The 15004-nt window shown below is 56.0% G+C and overlaps 1 protein-coding gene across 1 annotated transcript in view; it reads left to right on the forward strand.

Moving 5' to 3' along the window:
* CACNA1I (calcium channel, voltage-dependent, T type, alpha 1I subunit) overlaps window positions 1-15004 on the forward strand; it is a 108893-nt gene that overhangs the window by 53482 nt on the left and 40407 nt on the right. The window contains exons 6-9 of the mRNA XM_008586693.1: window positions 4138-4453; window positions 6102-6194; window positions 9175-9487; window positions 11846-12276. Coding sequence (XP_008584915.1) covers window positions 4138-4453; window positions 6102-6194; window positions 9175-9487; window positions 11846-12276 — 1153 coding nt within the window. The remainder of the gene's footprint in view (window positions 1-4137; window positions 4454-6101; window positions 6195-9174; window positions 9488-11845; window positions 12277-15004) is intronic.

Consider the following 15004-nt stretch of genomic DNA (forward strand, 5'->3'; position numbering starts at 1 on the left):
AGTGAAGGAGCGAGTGAGCGAGTGAAGGAGCGAGTGAGCGTGTGAAGGAGCGAGTGAGCGAGTGAAGGAGCGAGTGAGCGAGTGAAGGAGCGAGTGAGTGAAGGAGCGAGTGAGTGAAGGAGCGAGTGAGCGAGTGAAGGAGCGAGTGCCTTTACCACTCAGAGCCAGGCTGGGGACGAGGACCACAGTTCTTCCCGGGCCTTGCCAGCTGGAAAGCTGTCCCCCTGTTGTCATTCCCAGGCCTCGTGAGGTGGCTCCAGCCCTGTGTCGGCTGTGACGAGGGGTGTTGGAGGGAGGATGCTGTGGACATGCTTGGGCCAGCGTGTTAAAGAGGACATTATCCGGCCCACCCTACCCTGGGAAGGGAAATCATAACTGTAAATAAGTGGCAGATGAGCAGAGACCCCTGAGGGGAAGATGGCGTCATCTTCCAAGCTCTGGTTTTATTTTCTTAGGGCAGGTGGCATCATCTTACACACCGTACTGGGCTGGGGAGCGGCCGAAGTGCACGAAGCAGGAGGGCTGGGAGGAGAGCCAGGCCAAGGTCAGCCCAGGACCCCTGTAGAAGGGAGGGAGGTTTAACCTCAACTCAAAAGGTCTTGTCCAGGGCAGGGAGCAAAGAACTTGGTAAATAGTATTTACAAAAAGGAAGCAGGATCTGTTCTGGGGTGTCAGGAAGCTGGAATTTGAGGAGAATCTAGCTGAGGCCCCGGGGGAAACAGGCAGGGTCTTGGGCAGGGGCAAAGTTCATGTGTGTCCATGAATCCCCAGTGTCCCTTTTGTGTGCTCTCCCTGGCTGGACCTGTCACCTGGAGGCTTCTCAACGCACCTCCTGCCCCTGGCAAGCTGGGCCCTGTGGGATGCAGGTGGGGGAGACAGAGCTTGGCAGGCAGGGCCGAGAGGGCCCTTTTTGGGAAGTAACACACACAGGTCAGTGGTGAGGCCTTGGGGAGCCTCAGCCCAACCTGTCACTACGCAGATGGGGCTGAGGCCTAGAGAGGGTGGGGCCTCACCCAGGGCCACACAGCAAGGCTCCCGCCATGTTTGGCCTCCTTCTGGCCATGTGGGTGTCAGGACACAAGTCACTCCTCTGTGCTGGGCCCCTGGGATGTAGAGACCCTTCATCTTGCCGCCACCCCCAGGGAGCTCACAGGCCAGCAGGGGAGCTGGACAGTTAGGGCTGCTGTCCACGGTGGGCTGGAAACCTCTCAGCACTGTGTGACTTTAAGAGCTTATTCATAGGTCTTCAGGAGTGGGTTAGGTTTTCAGGAGTGATTAAGACTAAACAGGAAAATGCAGGCTGGAATAAAATATTTGCAATGCATATGTCCACCAAAGGACTCAAAACCAGAATGTATAAAGAACTACTACAATTGATAAGAGAAAGAGAGATGATCCAGTTAAAAAATGGCAAAAAAAAAAAAATAAACCTTAACAGATGCTTCAGGAGAAGATGTACAAATGGCTGATAAACACACGAAGAGGGGTTTATCCTCATTAGTCATCAGGAAAACACAAATTAAAACTACAATAAGATACCATGACACCCCCACCAGCATGGTTAAAAATCAAAAGGACCGAGAATGCCAAACGTTGCCAAGGATGTGGAGCTCTGGAGCTCTCACACTTTGCTAGTGGAGGTTTAGTGCAACCATTCTGGAAAACTGGCAAAAACTGCTAAAGCTAAACATATGCACACTCTAAACTCAGCAATTCCATGCCTGGGTGTTTACCCGAAAGAAAGGATGGCTTCTATCCACCCCAAAACGTGTACAAGAATGTTTATGAATCATGAGAGCCAAAAAATCAGAAACAACCCGAACCCACAGTGCAATGAGCAAGCAGCAGTGTATTCACTCAAGCAGCTCGCTCCCTGAAAGGAGAAAGAAGAAACTTGCCTTGTTTTGCTGAACAGAAACTCTTAGGTGAAAAATGAAGTCCGGTTTATCAATTGTTTTTTAGCATTGCCTTTTGTGTCGAGTTTAAGAAATCCTTTCCTAAACATAGGTCATGAAAATATCCTCCAGTGCTTTCATTTAGAAGCTTTCTTGTTTTGTCTTTCACATTTAGGTCTACGTATTCCTTTTCAAATAGTTTTGTGGTTAATATGTGGTTAGGGTCAAGATTTACGTATTTCTAGTGAATAGTCAATTTTCCTAGGACCATTTATAGAGAAGTCCATCCTTCCTTCACTGAATTGCAGTGGTGAATTATAAGAACCAGGTAACCACACGTACGTGGCTGGGATGTGTACATTTACGTTGTGGATGGATGTGCCTCGTTGCCCTCTAAAAAGCTTGTACTAATGTACACTCCCACCGACAGTACATTAAGCGGGTGTTTGTACACCTCCTCCTCACATCCAGTGTTATCAGCCCTCAGATGTTTGCTGTTCGGATGGGTGTAAAATGATCTCCTTATTATTTTTGCTTGCATTTTGTTATTTTGTTGCATTAGTGAAGTGAGCATTTTCCCCCTGTATATTGGCTATTTTATTTCTTTTGTGAATTTTCTGTTCTTATCATTTCTCCATTTTTTCCCCAGTGGATAATTTTTCTTATTAAGTTATAGGAGATTTTAATATGCTTTAGATAGTTATCTTTAATCTCTTTTATATGTTGCAAATACTTCATCCCAGGGGATGGCAAACTATGGCTTGTTTATGTAAATAAAGTTTTATTGGCACACAGCTGTGTCCACTGTTTACCTATTTCCTATGACTGTTTTCACGATACAGTGATGAAGCTGAGTAACCGGGATAGAGACCCTGTGGGCTGCCTAAAATTATTTGCTATCTGGCCCTTTACAGAAAAAGTTTGCTTACCTCTGCTTTATCCCAATTTGTTGCTTGTCTTTCTACTTTGTATGGTATTTTTTGTCTCAGAAATTTTACATTTGCACATAGTAAATCCTGTCGACCTTTCCTTCATAAAATTTGGATTTTGTTTCTTAACCAGGAAGGCCTTACCTATCCTGAGTTATCAAAAATATTTCATATTTTCTTGTAATTTTTTTGTGGTTATATTCATTGCATTTATGCTTTTTTAATCCACCAGAAGTTTATTATTTCTAGTTTCATAATATATTTTATTTAATCTAATATATCCAAATATTATTTTCAATGTGCAATCAATATAACAATTGATGATGAGATAATTTTCGTACATATATTTTTTATATTAGGTGTTCAAATTTATTTTCATATATGGTGTGAGGTAGGGATCTGCCATTATTTTCCAAATAGATAGTAATTGTCGTAACAGCATTTATTGACTAGTCCTTTCTTTGTCCATAGGACTGATAATCCATCTCTACAATATACTAATTTCCCCTTTATACATGGGTTTGTCTTTGTGCTCTATGGTATTCCACTAATCTTTCTGTTCCTGTTACAATACCACACTTTATTAATAATTGTAGTGATAGAGTATTTTGCTCTCTTCTAGGGCTGGTTTCCATTCATCTTCTTTTAAAAACTTGACTATTTTCCTATACTGATAAATCCTAGAACCATCTGGCCAGGTTCCACAGGCAAAAACATGTTAGGATTTTGATTGGGACTGCAGTGAAGTATAGATGAACCCTACGTCTGTACTTCATATACATGTATATGAAGGTGGACAGGGCAGGGACTGGTTGTCTATCTATAGATGAGGAAATCAAAGTCCAGAGAGGGGAAGTGACCAATCCAGGGTCACATCGATGGGAAGTGGTGGAGCAGGTGGAGGATCTCACGCTCATCTGCTGGATTGGTAAAATTCAGCTCTTGTTTATTGAGCACCTGCTCTGTGCCAACCAAACAGCGTGCAGGGCCTGGGATGCTGAGATGTCCAGCCGAGGACAAAATGGAAGTGTGTGCAAGGCACAGTGGCCACAGAGAGCCCAGGATCAGCCCTGCTTGACCCTGGGGATGCTCCCTCAGGGAAGGCTCCCAGAGGAGGGAACCCTGGAAGCCGTCCACAGTGAGCCAGTAGGGATTTTTCTGATCATAACAGAGGTGGGAAAGGGTGTCCCAGGCAGAGGGAATATGTGCCAAGGCCTGGAAGTGTGACAGGGCCTGTTGGGCCAGTCCCTTCCTGATCCTCCTGGCAGTAACCCCTCCCTCTTTCCTCTTTTACCTGCCCTCACCATGGACAGACAGGGGGATGTGGCCCTGCCCCCCTACTACCAGCCAGAGGAGGACGATGAGATGCCCTTCATCTGCTCCCTGTCAGGGGACAATGGCATCATGGGCTGCCACGAGATCCCCCCACTCAAGGAGCAGGGCCGCGAGTGCTGCCTGTCCAAGGACGATGTCTATGATTTCGGGGCAGTACACCAGGACCTCAATGCCAGCGGCCTCTGCGTCAACTGGAACCGCTACTACAATGTGTGCCGCACAGGCAGTGCCAATCCACACAAGGGCGCGATCAACTTTGACAACATCGGCTACGCCTGGATCGTCATCTTCCAGGTGAGGCCACTCAGGCCTGGGACTGGCCCCGATGCTGGGGGTGGGCTAGGTGGGCATCTCCACTTGGGAGGCAGGGCTTTTCTAGGTTTGCCACCCATCTCACTGAAATCTGCCCAACTCGCTGTCACAATAGGCATCATCATGCCCATTTTACAGACAGAGAACCTGAGGTTCAAAGAAAGGAAGCAAGATGGTTGGCCAAGTATCACATGTCTATTAAATGTCAAAATCAGGATTTTAACTCAGTTCTGGGTGACCCTAAAGCCTGTGCTTTTTGTGGACTCCCAGGTTGCCTGGGGGCAGATGGGTCTCAGCAGTTTGGTCTGTCCACAGACAGGAGAGGCAGGACTCAAGCTCTGCTGGAGGGGCTGAGCAAGGCAAGGCAGAGCCCCATGTTGGGGGCATGGGGAGGAAGGACATACTGGGTGGGGGTGACAGCCTGAGCAAAGGCCTGGGTGCAGGGAGCACCGAGGAGCTCAGTTTGTCTGGCATCAGTAAGCAGTACATTTCACCTTGTGACCCTGTGACACATGTCCAGTGCATACGTCCACAAAGCAGCAGTAACTTTACTATGTGCAAAGTGCTTTACTGCCTTGCATGGCCCCGCCACACTGACTCCATAGCCTGCTGTCTGAAGAGGACGGGGTGGGGTATGTTTGAGGAACTAGGGCTGTAGGGCCTTGGGTGTATTGCTTGACCTTTCTGTGCCTCAGTTTTCTCATCTCTAAAATGGGGTAATAACAGACCCCTCACCTTGGGTGGCTGAGCAGAATAAACCAGATGACGTGAGCAGAGCAGCCAGCCCTGTGTGAGTGAGTGCTCTGTGAGGGGCTCCTTCCTGCTGTCTTCAGGATGAAGGGGTGGGAGCCGTTGGGAGGCAGGGGGAGCTGAGAAGCCCCTGAGAAGGCAGGGGGCTGGGGGCTCACTGAAGTGGACTTGAGCTGCCCTGCACACTTTGCTCTGGGGAGCAGAAGGATCACAATTCAGAGCTGTGGGGTGTGATGTGATCACAGCCCAGGGGCTGTGTTTTGGGACCTTCCAGCCTGACAGGGTGGGTGGGCAGCTCAGGGCTCCTGCTCTGTGCATTTGCCAGAAGCAAACAGGATCCAGCATTTGTCTTTCCCAAGGCTGCTCCGTCTCCCTCTAGGAGGGAGGTGGGGATGGGGCGCGGGGGAGACAGAGCCACGCCAGCCTCATCACAGTTCCCACTCCCCGCCTCAGCTGAGCTGCACCCCAGGCCTGCCAGGAGGGCTCTGTTGTCCCTATGCACGGAAGAAGCTGGGGGTCAGACAGGGGAGTGGCCCAGCGGGTACACGAGCCCAGGGACCCCTGCTTTTCTGGCCCTGCCGCCTTGCTGTGGTAGACTGGAAAGGGGAGTGGGCTCTGGAGCGAGAGGACAGAGTTTAAGCTCCAGCTCTATTCTTTCCTGGCTGTGTGACATTAGGCAAGTGCCCTCACCTCTCTGAACCTCAGTTTCCTCACCTGTATAATGGGGATGAGGATGGCTGCCCTGTGAAGCCCTTGTGAGACGTACTGGAGGTGGTGTGTGTGACGTGACATGGCCTGGCATGCAGTAGGGTCTCTGCCTGCCTTTCCCCAGGCCAGCCCTGCTCAGGCGCCTCCCTCCCCTCCTCTGTGCTGGCTGCAGGTGATTACCCTGGAAGGCTGGGTGGAGATCATGTACTACGTGATGGACGCTCACTCCTTCTACAACTTCATCTATTTTATCCTGCTGATCATAGTAAGTGTCAGGGAGCCGGGGCAAGCTCAGGACCCGCAGACCAGGGGACCAGAGAAGGGGAGGGTCTTTGGGAGTCCCCAGGGAGCCCCTGAGAGCCTGGAGAACCGGGGGGAGCGGGTGACTGGAGGGCGTGGGGCGGCTGCGGGAAGCACCCCTCACTTGTGCTCGCTTCCTTTCTCATCTCTGGGCATGCAAGTCCACACCGTTGCTCCTGCTCCTGTTTATCTGCCTGGTACCTCTGGGAATACATTCTTTTCATGACCTCGGCCTGGGGTGCAGGCCCAGAATGGAAGCTTCTCCAGGGCTCCGGCTTATCCCTGTTTTCCTGGGGCGGAAAGACAAGGTGCTCAGAAACTGGAGCCTGAGGCTGCTTGTGAGCAGGGTTTGGAGAAAGGAAGTTGACCCTGGTGGGACCTGGTGGAGCTCCCTGAAATTCTCACAGGGACTTCCAGCCCTCAGGCAGCTCTGCCTGGTGGCGGTGACCTGGAGGTGGAGGCTGGGCTCTGCCCCTCCCCCTGAGGTCAGCCCGTCCTGCCTCTCCCTCGCCTTACAGTCTCCCCAGAGCAAGCTCATCCACCTTGTCATGGCCGGCTGCAGCTTCAGCCATAGCACATCCCCCAAATGTCAAGGTGATTCACTCTAGGAGAACTGCTGTGCCTCCCTGCTGCTGCAAGGCTGGGTTCTCTGGCTTCCTGGTGGAGGGAGACGGCAACACTTGGCCCTCTGGGAAGCGCCCCATCCTGGGCTGGCAGGACCTTGACCTGTGGGCCAGGACAAGCTGGCAGGTGGCCTGAGACACCTGCTGTTGGCTTAGCTCCAGGGCTTTCCTGGGGAGGCTGGGGCCTTGGACCCATGAGGAGACACCTCAGATAAAAGGAGAGGGCCCCGGGTTTTACTCAGCATTGCCACCCTTCCCTCATTTATTCATTCACCAGAACATCCAGGGGAACCTCACTGCACCAGGCTGTGAGCCAGGCCCGGCCCCTGCCCTCGAAGAGCTTGCAGTCTGCAGGGAAGATGGGCTGACAGCAGACAGTGACCGTACTGCACCTAAGTGCCATGACAGGAGGCCCGGGAGGCTGAGGGAGCCCAGAGGAGGCCCCTAATCCTGGAGGAGGGAGGGAAGCGGGAGGCTTCCTGGAGAAGGTGATTCCTGAATTGAGCCTTAAAGGCTCAGGGTGGTCAGCAGGGGAGAAGCCTGGGCAGGGAGTGGAGACCCCGAGGTGGTCAGATCCTGCAATGGGGGCACCACAAACCCCTGAGGTCCTTAGAGAAGCCTCCAATTCCAGGGAGGGGCTGGAGAATGCTTCATCTGATGGATCCTCTGATGGAGTTAAAGGTGGGGGTTCTGGAGTTGCCAACTCACAGTGTGACCTGGAGCAGGCTTCCTAGCTCCCAGGCTCATCGTGACACGGGGAATAGGGAGAGCACTCAGCTCCTGGGTTCTGGGAGGGTGGATGAGACAGAGCCAAAGCCTGCACACCCCTGGCGTACAGCGAGTGCTCAGTAAGGGTGCCTGCTGCTGTTATTGCTGCAATTGTTGGGTCCCACATGACCCTGTCGCAGGACAAAGGGTGCCGGCAGAAGGCTGGGATGCTGGGAAGGGTCCAGAGAGCAGAGCCTGGGCAGCTCTTCTGCCATCTTACCCTCAGGCTCACCTGCCTGTTCCTCAGGTGAGGACCCTGAGCCCCAGGGAGCTGAGGTGCCTGGCCTGTACCACACAGCTCCAGCAGTCCTTCTGATCACATAAGTCCTAGGCTCATCTTGCCCAGGCCTTCCATTTTACAGATGGGGAAATTGAGGTCCAGAGGGAATGAGGGCCTGCCTGGGTAACCAGGAAGCAGCTGTAGAGGCAGAGCTGGGTAGAAACCTGGCAGGTGTGAGCTCCCAGGGGGCAGGATCCAAGCCTTCTGCTTCTCTATGCCCCCCACCCCCAGGCCTGGCATGAGACAACTTGCCAGGAAGCGCTTGTGAACGGGGTGACAGACAGAGAGTGAGAGCGGCGTCTTCTTATGCAAGAGGCAGGGGATTTTCCCAGAGTCCTCCAGGCCAGGAAGCCCCCTGACCCCCAGAACCCCAGTTTTCTAGTTATGCTGTGGGGAGAGGAGGGAAGGAACCTCAGCGAAGGGGCTGGGACGTCCTGGTGGGCAGCTCAGAGGAGGATGGAAAGCTACTTCTTTGTGGCCGGCTGGCAGCCGAGCTCTTCAGAGGCTTGGCGAATGCCAGGGAGGGGCTGCACCCTGGAAAGAGGGCAGGAAGGCCTCTTCCGCCTGGGTGGCCCCTGGGGCAGGAAGGGTCGTAGTGCTAACCCAGCGGCCCCTCCCACCATCGCGTCCCAGCATTGATTGAGCCCCATGGGGACACCCTCCTTGCGGGAAGCTTCTTGTCTCTTGTCTGGAGGCCCAGCTGAAGCCCCAGGACAGAGGATGGGACTCAGGGCCTTGGTAGCCCAAAAGGGGCTGTGGCCTCATTGCTGATGTGCCAAGCGGATGGGTGTGGCCAGGGCCTGGGGTCTGAGGGGAGCTGGGCTTGGAAGAAGTGGGTCCCAGTCGGGCCTGGGGAGCTGCCTAGGCCACCACCTTCTCCTGGAGCGAGGCCTCAGTGATCTTTTCTGTCCCTATCTGTGTCTGTGCCTCTGTCTCTCTGGGCCCCTCCACCCTCCCCTGCTCCTCTCTTTCCCTGTCCCGACCCCCAACACTGTGTCTCGTGCTGTCGTTTCTGTCCTTTCTGAGCTGGCCTCACTCTCCCGTGTCTCTCTCTGTCCATGTCTCTCCGCACCCCTGGCATCTCTTGCTGTCTGCCTCCCTGCCCCGTCCTCTTTCCTCCTCCCTGTCCTCCTCTTTATCTCTGTCTCCACCACCGTGTCTCCATTTCTGTCTCCCTGTCTCTCTGTCTCTCCGTCCCCTCCCCCATCTCCACCTCTCCCACTCCACTGTCCCCCTCCGTCCCTGTCCCTGTCCTCTCCTCCCGTTGATCACAGGTGGGCTCCTTCTTCATGATCAACCTGTGCCTCGTTGTCATAGCGACCCAGTTCTCGGAGACCAAGCAGCGGGAGCACCGGCTGATGCTGGAGCAGCGGCAGCGCTACCTGTCCTCCAGCACGGTGGCCAGCTACGCCGAGCCCGGCGACTGCTACGAGGAGATCTTCCAGTACGTCTGCCACATCCTGCGCAAGGCCAAGCGCCGCGCCCTGGGCCTCTACCAGGCCCTGCACAGCCGGCGCCAGGCGCTGGGCCCAGGGCTGCCCGCTCCTGCCAAGGCCGGGTCCCACGCCCAGGATCCCAGGCACTACAGTAAGTGGCCCTGTTGGTGCGCCTCCAACTGGGGACTCAGAAACATACTGTGTGCAGATGTGTCCCAGCACCCCAGCACGAGGGAGCCATCCAGCAGGCTCAGAATCCCAGGTCTTCATTTCACACTCAAGTGTTCCTTTGCAGCCCAGGAGCTCCGGTGCACACGCCTCCCTGCCTGCCCCTGTTCCCACCCCCTGCCAGAGCCCACCTATGCTAGCCCTGGGGTCAGGGCGCTCAGCCCTGCCCTGAAGGAATTCCCTTCCCTAGACATGGACTCTGCCCCCGGGACCCCCACACTTGAAAGAAATGAATTAACTGTCCTCAGTCTTGTTAAACTAAAACTCCTCCCCACCGCAGCCACCTTACCCCGCTCTGGACACCTGCTGCCGTCCCTCCTCACCGGCATGCCTGAGCAATGACGTCTGTCAGGCGCCTGGCACAAAGGCCTGATGTGTTGGGGACACGCGCCACCCTGGACTCTGCTCCTGCCTTGTGGCCATTCCTCATGCTCAAGCATAGACAGGTTGTTTCTGAGAGTCAGGGATTTAGGCTTGGAGAGGGCTGTTCCTTACCTCATCTGTTCCAGGAAACAGTCCTAAGAAGGAGCAGACTGAGTAACATTGTCCCCAGTTTTCAGATGGGAAAATGAAGGGCCAAAGAGATGACGGAAGTCACCTAGGGTGGCAGAACGGCATGGAGTGTCGGGGCTTTGCAGAGCCTGGCCTCCAGCTGGAAGTGAACCGCTCCATCAGGAGGGGGCAGAGGGGTCGTAGGAGGTGGCCCTGCCTGGGTCCAGTCCTGTCTCTCCCAGTTGGTGCCAAGAGGGAAGTCTGAGCCCTGGAGCAGCCACAAAGCGTGTGAGGCGCCAGGTCCTGCATGACCTTGAGCAGCCCGGGCCCCTCCACGGTCTCAGTCTCCTGTCTGTAAAGTGAGGGTGAGGGGCCGTGAGCGGTGGGAGTCGGCCGCCCCCAGGCCTGCTCTGGTGAGCGCTAGCTTCCCACTCTCCGGGTCTGGGAAGCTGAGATTCCTGGGAGGCACACAGGGAAATTCATGCCCGGAGCTGCCGCCCACCGGTGCCTGGGTGCCAGCCGTGCTCGTGTGGTCTTGGAGGAGGCTCCAGGTGGCCCGTGGGCTGGCCCGGCACGTGGACGGGAGGACTGAGGTCTGGGCAAGGCTGGCACCTGCTCTCCTGGAGGACGTGGGGGAGGGGTGTTTACTTCCAGGGCCTTCCTGCTGCCGCCCACCACTCTCTCCCAGGAACTTGAGGGAAGTCCCAGGAGGCTTCTAGAGGGAGGTCTTGCTGCTGCCCCTGGGCCCCCATGCCACCTCCCTTTCCCGTTCCCCGGGAAACTAGAGCCCCACGTCCAGGGGGAAGCAGTGAGGCTGGGGCTGGGAAGTCTTGGGCCTGTCGCCCGGGGGCTGAGGTGGGACTGACCCCTGGACTTCTGGCCGCAGAGGAGGGAATGAGCAGAGGGCCTGGCCGGGGTTGGGAGGTCTGGGGCAGGTGTGGAAGGAAGGGCAAGCGTTACACGCTTTGCTTTCTCCTTGATGTTACTTCTTTCGCTTACACAAGCAAAATGTGTTTACTCTAGGAAAAGGCAGAAAAACATAAAGAAGAAACCAAACCAACCAGAGAGAGATTTCTCTGGCACCCCTTTAAAATGGTTCACAGATCACAGAACTTGAGTCCAAGACCAGCCCAGGCTTCTCAAGCGCTTCCTGGCAGCAAAGGGATAAAAGCTCCCCTCCCTGTGGCGCCGCAGTCGGCCCTCCCTGCCTGCTGCCCGGGCAGCCCTGACTCTCACTCTGTGGAGAGAAGTCCTGGAGGGCGCTTCAGCGCGAGGGCCCTGCCCCAGGGCTCCATGCCTCCTCCCTCCCTGGGAAACAAGCCCCAGGCACAGGCGGGAGAACTGAGGACAGCCGTGGCTTCCTCTGAGGGGCCTCTGCCCTCCACGCCTGCCCGGCTCTTTCAGAATCACATGCAGCTGCCCAACGCCACGCCTGGGGCTCCAGGAGGCTCAGAAACTGAGCCAGGCCGTAGGCCAGGAGCGCTGGGCAGTTAGTGTGGACGTGTGCGCCAGGCACCAGGCTGGGCCTGTCGTGCATACTGATGGAGAGATCTTCCCACGGCCTGTGTGGTGGGTGCTCCTGTCCCCTGCTGTACAAGGGTGACAGAGACCAGGGAGTGAAGCCACATGTCAGAAACACCAGCCCCTCAGCCTCCAGCCCTCCGGGTGGGGCTGGCTAGTGCCAGGAGGATCCCGTGGACCGTGGGGGCCTGAGCACATGTGGGATGTGTCCCAGGGCTAGGTTGGGGCCTGGCATGGGCCTCAACTGTGCCCTCTGCTTCCTTTTCAGAGCTGTGCCCACAACACAGCCCCCTGGACCCAACGCCCCACACGCTGGTGCAGCCCATCTGTGCCATGCTGGCCTCCGACTCCATCAGCTGCCCGCACTGCCAGCACGAGGCGGGCCGGCCACCCTCAGGCCTGGGCAGCAGTGACTCAGGCCAGGAGGGCTCGCGCTCCAGTGGCTCTGATGGCTCCGGTGGTGGCGAGGTCGAAGCTGATGGGGACGGGGCCCGGAGCAGTGAGGATGGGGCCTCATCGAACCTGGGGAAGGAGGACGAGGAGGAGCTAACAGATGGGGCGGCCTGGCTGTGTGGGGACATGTGGCGGGAGATGCGAGCCAAGCTGCGGGGCATCGTGGACAGCAAGTACTTCAACCGGGGCATCATGATAGCCATCCTGGTCAACACTGTCAGCATGGGCATCGAGCACCACGAGCAGGCCAGTCTCGGGGCAGGGCATGTGGCGGGAGATTGCCCCGGCCCGCACCCGGGGCCCGGCCACCCATCCAGCCTGGGTTTGTGTGTCTGACTCCTGCCCCCTGACCGGGGCTGGGTCCGGTTCAGCCATGGGACCCTAGTGCCCAGCCCAGGGACGAGCTCAGAGGAGGGAGGAGGTTGGTGTCTGCTGAATGAATGGATGAGTGAGTGTGGAAAGCTTAACAGGACTGGACCACTTAGTAGTGGGCGGGGATGAGGGGGATCTGCTTCCTCCTAAGCTGTCCAGTCTGGACACCACAACGCTGCCCATCCGCTGCCAGTCCCTGCCAAATCTAACTTCCATCCCTCACCTCTCCACATGAGCCCTTCTGTCCATTCTCCGCAAGCAGCTGGGGTGATCTTTCCAGAGGGCCGGTCTGGTTGGGCTCTCTCCTGTCCTCAGACTTCTGTAGCTCCCCATGGCTCTGGGCACAAAATCCAGATCCTTCCATTGACGTGCAAGGCCCTTTGTGCTTTGCCCGCAACATACCTTCACCAGGTGGGGGCATCCTCCTGTCCCTGATGATGTCCCCCACACTTACAGATTCCCATCCCCAACGACTCCATCCCCCACAGCCTCTGGGCCCTGAGGTCCCCCTGTGCAGGCTCTCCCCACCTCCCTCCTGGGCCGGCCCTATGGTCTGGGAGCAGGGGGTACAGAAGGAGTGGTGACTGAGTTGAATGGTGTGCCCCAGGTCCCCAGACCATCAGCAGTACTGCTGGGGGGCCAGAGGTGAGAGGAGTTCAGAGAAGGGGTCCCAAGGAGGGATAGTGCATGGGAGAGGGGACAGCTTCCAGGAGGTGGCAGGAGCCCAGGAGGATGTACAAAAGAGAAGAGGGGGGCATTTGTGGGGACACGGGGTGGAGGGGCTGTGGGGGGTTAGCACAGATGCCCCCTCCATAGACCACATCCAGGGGTGCCAGCCTGGATGGCAAGTTCAGTCCTGGCTCCATTTGGAAAAACACCATTTCCTGCTGTCCACCAGTCCCTAAGAGAGATGGCTCCCTTAACCTGTACCCCAGCCCTGGAGGGCAGCCCCACTTGGCAGCTGGTACCCCTAAGGCCCAGGGATGGGAAGTTACTGGCCCAAGGTCCCACAGCCAGCCAGAGGCCAGGTCGGAACCCACCTCTTTCTGCAGCAGGACTGACACCCAGCGGGGTTAGGATTTTGACTCCCTCTGCTTCCCCGCTGCGCTCTTTCTGCCGAGGTCCCACCCACGCCGCACCCCACGGGGCCACGTTCCTCTCCACCAGCTCACCACGCACATGCTCCTTTCAATTTGCTGAAATGCAGCCCCTGGGGCTGCCGCAACACTCTGTTTGGAGCTGCTGGCTTGCCAGCCTTTCTGACTTAATTAAAAAGGTCTCTGGGGAGGGCTGGGGGGGGGGCTCTCTGCAGGGTAAAGCTGTGAGACCCACGGTGGCCCGGGCCCCTCTCCTAGCATGCAGCCTCTGGCCTCTGCCTGGCCTGGCAGGGCAGCCTTCCTGGGGAAGGCCAGCTGTTGGGGTGCTGGCTCCAGTTTCTGAGTGGGGCAGCACCCAGGGGACCTGTCAGAGCCCTGCAGCACCAAAGCCTGGGCAGTGTCCCTGCCAGTGGTTGGCTGGAGCTGATTTTCTAGCACTCAGCAATTTTGCAAGCTGGTTGTTGAACAGTTGGTAGCTTGAAATTGGCCATGAAGGAATTGTTTACACCATGGATATTGGCATATGCCACAAACCAGGGCTATTTCTCAGAGGCCTGTTTGCTGCATGGTACTGGTCACTGCCTTCTCACACATCCCCTCCCCTCCAAGGTGACACCATGGCTGGGACAGCTCTGCCCTCTGTTCAGCCTCAGGCCAGGCCGTGGTCCCTGCCCGAGCCTCCTCAGTGTCTCCCACTCTGGTCTGAGCAAGCTTTCTAACCGTTTCTGGTGGAGCACTGGCACTTCTCCCTGGCACTGCAGGCATCTCTGGTGCTGAGGTTGTCCCTCGCCCAGTGGCCCCCACCAGTCTCCTGCCCACTCACAGGCTCCACCTCGGTTTCCTCATCTATAAGGCAGGTGCCCTAAATGCGTGCCCATTCCATCACTGGGTGATTGTTCACTGAGAACCTACTCAGTACCACGCCCCGAGCTAGCGCGGTGGCACTGAGTCCTCACACCACCCTCAAAGCAGGTTTCACCACCTCTCTTGCCCCCCTCGGAAGGCCACTGCTCAGAGGCAAAATGTATCATTCAAGGTTCAGGTTCCAACCCTGATTCTGCTGCTGACCTGCAGGGTGGCCTGGGCTTATCCCTTGGTCTCCCTCAGCTGGTGTCCCCACCTATAAATAGGCACACGGACCACTTCTCGCTGAGTGTCTGGGAGGGTTAAATGCATTAAGAAGCCAGCACAGAGTAGGTGCTCACTAATTAGTCATTATTTGTGGGTCTTTTTTTGAGCCTTATGCCACCACCCTGGGCGAGTGTACCATCGCTGTCTGGAGCCTCAAAAAATTAATTAATTAAAGAAAAAGTGAGGGGGAGGGAGAGTGTTTAAAACGTTCTTTTCACAGCGGCTCAGACGGCAGCCCTTGTTCGACGAGCTCTGCACAGGGCTGCCGGGACCCACTGGTAGTTTTGCTCCACTCTCAGCTCCCAGACATGGCTCAGTGGGAAACGATCCGCCCCCACATTTATTTTGAGCAGCCTTGTCCGAGGTGGTGCCCG

This window comes from Galeopterus variegatus, unplaced genomic scaffold, assembly GCF_000696425.1.
Source record: "Galeopterus variegatus unplaced genomic scaffold, G_variegatus-3.0.2 Scaffold4082, whole genome shotgun sequence".
NCBI classification, from domain to species: domain Eukaryota; kingdom Metazoa; phylum Chordata; class Mammalia; order Dermoptera; family Cynocephalidae; genus Galeopterus; species Galeopterus variegatus.